This window comes from Lethenteron reissneri, chromosome 6, assembly GCF_015708825.2.
Source record: "Lethenteron reissneri isolate LAM-NWPU_2019-01 chromosome 6, ASM1570882v1, whole genome shotgun sequence".
NCBI classification, from domain to species: Eukaryota; Metazoa; Chordata; class Hyperoartia; order Petromyzontiformes; family Petromyzontidae; genus Lethenteron; species Lethenteron reissneri.
This window is the reverse complement of record NC_083784.1, coordinates 7918838-7930465: the sequence shown is the minus strand read 5'-3', so window position 1 is coordinate 7930465 and position 11628 is coordinate 7918838. Positions and strand designations below refer to the sequence as shown.

Sequence of the window (11628 nt, the reverse complement as noted above, 5' to 3'; positions counted from 1 at the left end):
AAAAGTGACTCGGAGTGTAGGATATTCAAAGAACAGTGGACTTATGATTACTTTTTCATGCAGTACAAGGAAAGAGCTGTGTGTCTGATATGCCAGAATATAGTGTATTTATGGGAAATGCAGGAATGTTATTAGTACAACATATGCAGCACGGGCATATGTAGTACTAATAACATCCTGCATTTCCCATAAATATGCTAAATTCCTCTTGATATGCAAATTCTTTTGACAAGGCGCTCTTTCCCCCGTTTCCAACCCAGCTTATATATACAGTGAGGGAAAAAAGTATTTGATCCCCTGCTGATTTTGTACGTTTGCCCACTGACAAATAAATTATCAGTCTATAATTTTAATGGTAGGTTTATTTGAACAGCGAGAGACAGAATAACAACAAAACAATCCAGAAAAACGCATGTCAAAAATGTTATAAATTGATTTGCATTTTATTGAGGGAAAAAAGTATTTGACCCCTCTGCAAAACATGACTTAGTAATTGGTGGCAAAACCCTTGTTGGCAATCACAGATGTCAGACGTTTCTTGTAGTTGGCCACCAGGTTTGCACACATCTCAGGAGGGATTTTGTCCCACTCCTCTTTGCAGATCTTTTCCAAGTCATTAAGGTTTCGAGGCTGACGTTTGGCAACTCGAACCTTCAGCTCCCTCCACAGATTTTCTATGGTATTAAGGTCTGGAGACTGGCTAGGCCACTCCAGGACCTTAATGTGCTTCTTTTTGAGCCACTCCTTTGTCGCCTTGGCCGTGTGTTTTGGGTCATTGTCATACTGGAATACCCATCCACGACCCATTTTAAATGCTCTGGCTGAGGGAAGGAGGTTCTCACCCAAGATTTGACGGTACATGGCCCCCGTCCATCGTCCCTTTGATGTGGTCAAGTTGTCCTGTCCCCTTAAAAGAAAATCACCCCCAAAGCATGTTTCCACCTCCATGTTTGACGGTGGGGATGGTGTTCTTGGGGTCATAGGCAGCATTCCTCCTTCTACAAACACGGCGAGTTGAGTTGATGCCAAAGAGCTCCATTTTGGTCTCATCTGACCACAACACTTTCACCCAGTTGTCCTCTGAATCATTCAGATGTTCATTGGCAAACTTCAGACGGGCATGTATATGTGCTTTCTTGAGCAGGGGGACCTTGCGGGTGCTGCAGGATTTCAGTCCTTCACGGTGTAGTGTGTTACCAACTGTTTTCTTGGTGACTATGGTCCCAGCTGCCTTTAGATCATTGACAAGATCCTCCCGTGTAGTTCTGGGCTGATTCCTCACCGTTCTCATGATCATTGCAACTCCACGAGGTGAGATCTTGCATGGAGCCCCAGGCTGAGGGAGATTGACAGTTCGTTTGTGTTTCTTCCATTTGCGAATAATCGCACCAACTGTTGTCACCTTCTCACAAAGCTGCTTGGCGATGGTCTTGTAGCCCATTCCAGCCTTGTGTATGTCTACAATCTTGTCCCTGACATCCTTGGAGAGCTCTTTAGTCTTGGCCATGGTGGAGAGTTTGGAATCTGATTGATTGATTGCTTCTGTGAGCAGGTGTCTTTTATACAGGTAACAAGCTGAGATTAGGAGCACTCCCTTTAAGAGTGTGCTCCTAATCTTAGCTCGTTACCTGTATAAAAGACACCTGGGAGCCAGAAATCTTTCTGATTGAGAGGGGGTCAAATACTTATTTCCCTAATAAAAATGCAAATCAATTTATAACATTTTTGATATGCGTTTTTCTGGATTTTGTTGTTGTAATTCTGTCTCTCACTGTTCAAATAAACCTTCCATTAAAATTATAGACTCATCATTTCTTTGTCAGTGGGAAAACGTACAAAATCAGCAGGGGATCAAATACTTTTTTCCCTCACTGTATGCTCCAAGCTCGTGTGCTGTTTCATTCAGACGCTGTCTCCCCGAAAGACCTGGTTTTCATCTGAGGACGGCTGCTTGCGTTGTGGCCGAAACGTCGTGAGAATTATTTTATTATGTTTTATTTTTATTATTTTATTACTTCCCTTCTACGTGACTTTACCGAAAGAACCAAGAAGAGAGGATATCTATGAAAAGGTTTGCCAAACTGAATGGTTTGGAGCTGAACTGGGCTAAACTAGCCAGTGTGACAACTGATGGTGCTCCTAGCACGGTGGGGTCTAAGAAAGGAGTAATTGCTCGCATTAACCAAGAGATGGACAAACATAACCATTCTCATCCAATAGCCATACACTGCCTCATCCACCAACGAGCGCTGTGTAGTAAATCACTGAAGTGGGACTCTGTTATGAAATTTGTGGTATCTTGTGTTAACTTCATTAGAGCTTATGCACTAAACCACAGACAATTTCAGGAATTTCTGTCTGAGCTAAATGTTGAATATGAAGATGTTCTGTATCACACAGAAGTCCGTTGGCTGAGTCGAGGGAGAGTTTTGAAACGTTTCTATGACTTACTTCCACAGATTACAGCTTTTCTGCTTTAAAAAAACAAAGAAGTACCAGAGCTCAATGATGCAGAATGGAAATGGCATCTTGCCTTTCTGACAGATGTAACAGAGCTACTCAACAGTTTCAATGTGCAACTTCAAGGAAAGGGGAAGCTCATCTGTGATATGCAATCAGATTTCAAAGCATTTTAAGTAAAATTAGGCCTCCTCATCAAACAAGTGAAGGAGGAAAACTTCTGCCATCTCCCCACAACTCAAAATCTGTTAGCGGAAAAACCATTGGTTGCATTCCCAAACAAAACATGTGTGGATTCACTGGAAAAATTGCAAAAGGAGTTCCAATTTGGATTTAAAGAGCTTCATCTCCATGAACAGGACATACAGCTTTTCCGTAACCCATTTTCTATTGACATTGAAAATGTGGATACAATTTACCAAATGGAACTGGCTGAACTGCAGAATTGTGACTCTCTGAAAGACGCATTCAAGTCAAGCAGCCTTCATAATTTATATGCATCTCTCCCCTCTGAGACATATCCTCCTCTCAGGAACCATGCACTCAAAATGGCAACCATCTTTGGCAGCACTTATGTCTGTGAACAGACTTTTTCCAGAATGAAACATTTGAAATCTCCAACCAGATCTAGACTAACGGATGCACACTTGCATCACTTGTTACGACTAGCAGTGACAAATATGGAACCGGACATTGACCATCTCATTAGCCAAAAGCAGGCCCATAGTTCCCATTGAAATACTGGCAAGTTCGTTGATTTAACTTTACTTGTTCTTCATTTTAAATATTGTATTTGTTCCCGTTTTGATTCTTTACTTCAAAATAAGATATATGCAGTGTGCATAGGAATTTGTTCATAGTTTTTTTTAACTATAGTCCGGCCCTCCAACGGTCTGAGGGACAGTGAACTGGCCCCCTGTTTAAAAAGTTTGAGGACCCCTGGTGTAGTGTATAGTGTAGTGTATAGTAGTGTAGTGTATAGAAGTGTATAGTGTTGTAGTGTATAGTGTTGTAGCGTATAGAAGTGTATAGTGTTGTAGTGTATAGTAGTGTATAGTGTAGTGTATAGTAGTGTAGTGTATAGAAGTGTATAGTGTTGTAGTGTATAGTGTTGTAGCGTATAGAAGTGTATAGTGTTGTAGTGTATAGTAGTGTATAGTGTAGTAGTGTATAATAGTGTAGTAGTGTATAGTAGTGTAGTGTATAGTAGTGTATAGTGTAGTAGTGTATAGTAGTATATAGTATAGTAGTGTATAGTAGTGTATAGTGTAGTGTATAGTAGTGTATAGTGGTGTATAGTGTAGTGTATAGTGTAGTGTATAGTAGTGTATAGTGTAGTGTATAGTGTAGTGTATAGTAGTGTATAGTGTAGTGTATAGTGTAGTGTATAGTAGTGTATAGTGCAGTGTATAGTAGTGTATAGTGTAGTGTATAGTGTAGTGTATAGTAGTGTATAGTGTAGTAGTGTATAGTGTAGTGTATAGTAGTGTATAGTGCAGTGTATAGTAGTGTATAGTGTAGTGTATAGTGTAGTGTATAGTAGTGTATAGTGTAGTGTATAGTAGTGTATAGTAGTGTATAGTGTAGTGTATAGTGTAGTGTATAGTAGTGTATAGTGTAGTGTATAGTAGTGTATAGTGTAGTGTATAGTAGTGTATAGTGTAGTGTATAGTATAGTAGTGTAGCAGTGTAGTGTATAGTGTAGTGTAAAGTGTAATAGTGCTGGAGTCTGTCGCCAGGGAAAGGAAGATCTGCACCGTCCCACTCAACAAGCTGCCGCCGCGACCCTCACCGGGACAAGCGGATTGAGAAATGAACGAGCGAGCGAATTCAAATAAAAACGGCGCATTGCAGCGTATTTTCTATTCTGAAAACGACTTACCCATTTGACACGCAAACACATGCGGAAGCGACGGCTTCCATGAACCACGTACAAAAGCTCGATTTGCGCTTTAATTAAAATAAAAAAAATCAAACTCGGAGAGCAAACTGAGATACATTCCTTTGTGCACGAAAATGCTTAATAGTGGGGTTCATACAGGACCTAGACAAAGACAAATATCCCCCCACCCTCGTATACCTTTAACAGACTGTTGGGGCAAGTGCTGTTAGCGAGCACCTATGAAGGCCGGAACGACACACAAGGGGGTTGGGTGGCCAGTACCACGCCCGACCAGCCTTTGTCTCCCAAGTAGCGATGCTTACACATCGCACCAGGTACTCATTAGAGGCTAAGTAGACCTAGGGGAGGCCCAAGACCGGTTCAGATAATCGTCACTGGTGTTGGCCGTGAGCGGTAATCGAACTCGGGTCGCCGGATTCCTAGCGCAGTGCGCTAACCGCTACACCACCGCTCCCCACAATGTTACCTCCCACACACACACACGCACACACGCACACATCTTCCCACGAGCGAATAGGGGATTCCAACTAAAATACTCAAATGGTGGGTTCTATACAGGATCTAAGCATACGCATTAGGTAATGCGCTTATTAAACTTTCAGCATAAATACAGACGTAACGTTGCCGACGTAACAAACTCGTGATATTGTACTGGTGCTACAAGAGCATAAAGGGGCCGACTAATGGTGAACTGCGTCTCGTTTACCATGCAGAGAAACCAAAAGAAAAAAAAAAGATAATTCATAAATAGTCCTAAACAACATAGCCACACTCTTTACATTGTTATGCCAAAGTTACATGCGTGTGTGTGGAGAAGAGACAGAGAACACATGTGCAGATTGTTACCAGGGTGGGGTGCTCATCAACATTCGCCGATGATCACCCCAGCGCTACCGTTTGTGGATATTGTAACAAGCCAGTGATGAAGTGATGAACTGAGAGCGCAAAGCCAGCACATGGGAGCCGTGCATGCGACCCCCGACTCTCACGCCCGCTCTGAGAAACAGGGCGTTTGCGTTCGCTGGTGCATATGTACAATTGCCAATGAGAAACACTTTTTTTAAATGTATTTAAAACGTAATAATACTTTCGCAATATGAACAAAAAAATCTGTCGTGGTAAACTGCAAGCCATTTTTTTACATTCTACGGCCGATGCCAATTTATTTGCAATTCTTTTTTTAACTTTCAATAGTGTAATGTTGCCGATTGAACAACCGTACATTAACAAGATTAAGGAAATATTATTTATTTAAACTCTGATGCTGCTGCTAAGAAGAAGAAATATTTATTCCCTTTGCTTGCACGCTCATCTTCAGGAACGTTAAAGGATAATTATTTTTAAAAATAAATATCGGTGTTGAATTTTCGTATCGCCTGCTCTCGGGGTTCCAGCGTGCCTCTCTCTCTCTCTGAGCCCAACGCAGAGGCCTTCGGGCAAAGCTTTGGAAGCCCGCACGGCAGAGATGCACACACCAAACACGAACCACGGCAATCGACTTGCAAGCACCCGCCAAACTCAACCCGCGCACCCCCCCCCCCACCACCACCACAAAGAACTCCGCACTATCTGCCACCGTGCGCGTGGGGCTCACGGTCGCTACGCGTGTGCGCAAAACGCCACGTGGGGAAAGGCGATTTAAATGCATTGCCCACTCTTATTGGTGACCCCCCCCCACCGCACCGCACCCACTCACGGTGTATAATTGGGTAAAATCACACAGCAGCAACATTGCTCCTTAGCGGCAAACTAAACTCACAGCACCCCCGTGAGAGCCTGGCACTTTCAGGACGGCGCGAATACAATGTCCGCACCTAAAGGTTCGTATATTGAACGTCTTTTGTGCCGTACGTCGCCAACCGTGCTACTCGGAGGTGCGGCCGGGGTTGGGGGAAGAAATATTATTGTCATGAGTTAGCGGCAGAGAATGAGAAGCAAGGTCAGCGGATTGGAGTGGGGGGGGGGGGTGGTCTCGGGACAGAGAGGGGGGTGCTCCCGCATGGACGTTCTTCGTCGGACCCAGTCACCGGCAGAGTCCGGGCTAAAGTCCACCATGGTGGACGAGGCTGCCACCGCCGCGGGGTGGACGTAACGTGCCAGCGAGCGAGCGAGCAAGCAAGGGGCATGCATGGGCCATTCTTCGTAACAACAGCTACGTACGAGAGCGCGAGGCGCCGCCGTGTGATTTATGCGTCGCGGGTTGGCCGTTTGCCACGTCCAAAGTTGCGATAACGAATTATTATCGATGAATATAACGATCATGCATCATTGCGTCGGCGGATGAGATCTACACGTTTAGCGAATAGTTCAGACACGCCGCCGCTACTCGACTGACGGCAACGTGCGTGAATGATACGCGTCCCCACGACTACCAGACCGTGCGGAGCCCCCCCCCCGACCCGCACTGCCGTCAGTGCTGCCCCTTGCCTGAAACATCATGTCACGCGTTCCCGCGACTGCTGCACAGAGCCGTGGCAAAGCGCCGAGCGCAACGAGCAGCGCGGTCCACGGGGACTGCTGTCGCCCGCGAGCGCGTGTGGAAAACAACGACATGGTGACCTTGAAGGGGTCAACTGATTGACTTATCGGGCGAACTATAGTTAGATCAAATGCGTTGTTAGTTTTAGCCCCCCCCCCGCCCCATCATATATATGTATACTGTACATATTAAAGAGTTGGCAAAGATATCATTTCACACCCTATGTTACCGAAACCCGCACAACACAACACACTCTACCGTCCCCACCAGCGCCCCCCCGGTGTCAGATTCGTCCCTAGCGGGTGAATCGCGCGTGCTGGGGCACCACGTGGATGATGGTGGAGCAGGGGGTTTGCAGGGAGGTGCACAGCTTCGCCCACTTGCAGCCGAGCGTGGAGGGGCACTGGGGGAAACGAGGTGGTGGGTGCGTACGTCGCGAGGCTGCCGGGAGCTACGCGTGGGCTGCCGGGAGGGCTGCCGGGAGGGCCTTCGATCGGGCGCCGGGGCGGCTCAGCTCATCCGCTTGGCCACGTCCGCGTAGGCCAGCTCGATCTCGCGGTCGGCGGGGCACGTGTTGGTGAACTCGTCGCGCGCGTACGCACCGCGCAGGTACTTCCACACGCCCGTCATCTCGGCCGGGATCTCGAAGTCCCGGTATTTCTTCGCCACAATCTGCGACACAAAAGAAAACGAGGTTTTGTTTTAGTCTCTTCTGTTATGAACACCTCCTTTGAGACGCAAACAAGCCATTTGCACCTCCTGGCTCCGTCATTCCTCCTCGAAGGCACCAGCGGAACCATCAACCGCGTCAGAACATCAACAGGCCGACGCGCCCATCTCCATCATGAATGGAAAATTTTGACGCAAGCCACAGCGGTGCGATCGTGGCCATGCAAGGGAATATTTGGACCGTGCGGGATAGTAAACCACTGTAGTCTGCGCCACTTCAACAGAGGAATGGCCAACCCGCACAAACTCGCTCCTGAAGTCCTCCCGTGGCTGCCCAGACATCTGACCACAAGACCCTACGCAAGAATAGAACATGGAGGAAAACGTACGGGGAACGCCATTGAATATTGGCGTCATGGCTTCTCAACGCACGCATTCACTCACGTCGTTGGAAGTCATTTAAATGAGAATTTTAAATGTCACGTGCGAAGTCGCCGGTGGGCCGAGGCAAAAGTTAGGCAAGACGATGTCACCGCGGGTTCGCGTTTGTGGTGTGTGTGGTGTGTGTGTGGTGTGTGTGGTGTGTGTGGTGTGTGTGGTGCGTGTGTGGCGTGTGTGGCGTGTGTGGTGTGTGTGGTGTGTGTGGTGTGTGTGTATGTGTGGTGTGTGTGTGTGTGTGGTGCGTGTGTGTGGTGCGTGTGTGTGGTGTGTGTGGTGTGTATGTGGTGTGCATGTGTGGTGCGTGTGTGCGTGTGTGGTGCGTGTGTGTCGCGTGTGGCATCATCACGCTGGCCAAGAAGGCTCAACCATTATCGCTTTTTTTTTGTTGGCAAGTTTTGGGCTACCATTTGATCAATTTGTCCTGTTTTCCAATACAGGCTGGGAGACAGATGGATGAGCGCCAATGGATTAATGGTATAAAAAAAATAGTTTTTTTACCTTTTTGGCAATAAACAGGGGGTGTTAAGATGGTCAAGCACCAAATAGAAACCTTTTGCAATTAATCAAGTCTGCATTAACCACACGGACTTGTGGCAAAAACATGCAAACAAAACATGCCCTGATGATGATGCATGCATCGTCTTTGAAACTGATTGGCCTACACCAGAGACGGCCTTCTTCATGGCCTAGTCTCACCGGTGCCAGACCAGAGAACACCATAAGACGAGCATTTATATCTCGTGGTGAGCAGCTACATCATCATTAATGGTCACGAATAACTTCAAAGAGGCCAAGTTCAGATTTCACTTGGGACTAGTGTCACAACACGGGTTATGAAGAGTTTTTTGGGGTTAGATCGCGTAATTATAAATATGTCGTTAACCCACCACCACCACCACCCAACACAGCCAATTAGTGAGGTTTGTCATGTAAACAAAAAAGGACATCCTGATGGAAGTTGAAAGCTGTGACTGGGACTGCCACGTTCACCAAGTGACTGCCACGTTCACCAAGTGACTGGGACTGTCACCTTGACAATGTGCAGCTTGGGCAGGAGGTTGCAGTCGGCGAGGGTCAGTTCATCGCCGTCCAGGAACTTGCGCGGGGAGATTCCGTCATCCCCCATGCTGCAGTCATCGATCTCTTCGGGAAGGGGCGACAGCAGGTAGTCGTCCAGCTTCTTGAAGGCCTTGAGCAGAGCCTTCTCGAGATCTGCCAGCGGACACGGAGCATGCGGCGGACGCTGCGGTTAAAACCCCTGCAAGCCGGACTTGGCGAAAGGCTCCCTGAAAAATTGATGAAAATTCGGGAAAAAATGGCAGCGGAATGCTGAACTTGCCGTCATTATGCTGTGGATCGGAGGATGCGGCTCTCTGTGGCCATGAGGCACCCACTGGCCATCACTTCACAGTTTGCATCAGTTTACAGAATGGTTTCCTTGTGATGGCCTTGTACTCTCTTGTTAATGGGCAATAATTGTGTCAATAAATTAAGATATTAATTAGTCCAAAAAAATCCAACTTTACTTTTTACCTGGAACCTCAAACTTTTCCCTCTAGTTGACACTAATAATTTAATAATTTGCTCAGATTAAACTTGAGTGATGTTTGCAGAGTTATTCATTTTGTAAAAAAACACATTTGGCAAAGTTATTAGCATTTGGTTATTACTCTTTGGGTCTTTCGGTAAAGTCACGTAGATAGAAAAATGATAAAATAATACAAAATCATGACGTTTTGATCGCAACAAAAATACAGCAGGCGGACTGCTGAGGCAGGAATAAATATAATATTTTCCTGCCTCAGCAGTCCGCCTGCTGTATTTTTCATCTGAAGACGATTTCTTGTGTTGCGATCGAAACGTCGTGATTTTATTTGATAATTTTTGTCTCCACGTGACTTTACCGAAAGAACCAAAAAGAGTATGAATTCCTGCAGTCACTAAAGCGTTAAGTCAACATTTGGTTCTTATTTATTGAACACTAAATGTTAATTAAAGTGAATGTATTTAAGCGTATTAATTTACTGTCTACAAAGTATTTGTAGGATGCTGGAACACTCCCATCACCGGAAAGATCCTCCCCCCTCGTTTAACCCGGCCTTCGAGAGGCTTCACTAAGCTATCAACAGCAGGCTAATGTTACCCCAACACCAGTGACAGACCGGGACTAAAAATTGTCCCTGGCATTTTGTAAACACAGCAGGGCCCAAATTGTCGTGCGATCTCATTGGGCCCATTTGGGGCTGGGTCCAAAACCCAAATGGGGCCGGTGAGGAAGTGATCTTTTGAGCTGCTGAATATGGGGCCTTAATGCCAACTGAGAGCGTAAATCAGCAATGAAGCAGACACATTAGACATAATAACATTAATAAAAAAAAATGTACTCCGATCACATTTGCAATTTCCCCACACAGACCAGCCCGCCAGGCCTCCGAATGGACCGGCCCACCGGGCATTTGCCCGGACTGCTGCCCTCTGGCCAGTCCGGGCCTGCCCCACACACACACACGACTTCCCACGAGCAAGTAGGCGATTGCAACGAACAGTGGCCGTAAAAAGACACTCGAACTTGCAAGGTTGCTTGCGATAATCACTCTCTATTCGTTTGTTAATGGCGTGGTGAATCATTTCCTTATTGCTGTGGGTCCAATAGCAATGTCAAATACCTTTGGCGAGCAGCCACACATTAACCACACACTTCAGTCACTTCTATCACTCCAAGATGCCCTTGTAGTGATATAAGTGATAGAGCGGCCTAAACTTAGACACACAGTGTTACCGGGTACCTGATTAGTGCGGCTAAGATGTTAATTGCAGTGACAGATTAATGTCACTGCAATTGAAGCGGTCGGCCTCGTATGACCGTGGCCTCTATGAAGTGATGTTGCAGGTCATATAGGTACCCCCCCACCTCTGATGTAATGATGTGTACTTGCTATCATTGGTATAAACTTTGTCCTTGTAACAAACTAATAATTTTCGATTTAAAGCTTTCGTGACTGCAGGGATTCATATTCTTGGTTATTTCGGTAAAGTCACGTAGAAGGGAAATAATAAAATAATAAAAATTCAACATAATAATGACTTTACCGAAAGAACCAAGAATATGAAACTAATAATTAGTTACAATTTTAATAATAAGCCCTTCATTAAAAAGACATTCAACGTTACACACAGCGTACGGAGTGTCAGGCGTTAGGCACAGATCACCAAAACTATATATGTAGCATAATAATATTTAGCCAGCGTCGTTTGATGGGTGTGCTGAGGTTCGTGAGAGTTGCGGCACCAATGCACGCACAGGCGTTCACTCATCTGCGGATTTAGATGCTCCGTTACGTACTGTCATTGGCCTCCTTCTTGGCGTTCTTGATGTAGGCCGAGAACTTGGCAAAGATATCGTTTCCCGCCAGGTTCGACTCCCGGTGCCTGGCCGCCAGCCGCACGTAACTGCCAGAGTAGCAATCCACCGCACGGAGAGAGACAACGAGCAGACATCGGTGATGCAGTGCCCCTTCAATGATAATGGCATGAGCAAACTGATACAATTACCGCGGGACCTTGCATCGTACGGTACATCGTGGTACTGGCATTTCGCGGCCACCCTCATTGAAAGCGCGCCCGATGATACCGCGGCGTAACTCAACAATTTACACTGTGAGACCTCCTTTACCAG

At 46.1% G+C, this 11628-nt stretch overlaps 1 protein-coding gene across 2 annotated transcripts in view; it reads right to left on the bottom strand.

Moving 5' to 3' along the window:
- Window positions 1–4395: 4395 nt before the first annotated feature.
- LOC133354507 (chloride intracellular channel protein 5-like) overlaps window positions 4396–11628 on the bottom strand; it is a 91418-nt gene continuing 84185 nt past the window's right edge. For both annotated transcript variants that reach the window (XM_061571400.1, XM_061571410.1), the window contains exons 4-6: window positions 11296–11402; window positions 8983–9164; window positions 4396–7514 (exon numbers count right to left, since the gene is read on the bottom strand). In XM_061571400.1, the coding sequence (XP_061427384.1) occupies window positions 7353–7514; window positions 8983–9164; window positions 11296–11402 (451 nt within the window). In that variant the 3' untranslated portion in view covers window positions 4396–7352. The remainder of the gene's footprint in view (window positions 7515–8982; window positions 9165–11295; window positions 11403–11628) is intronic.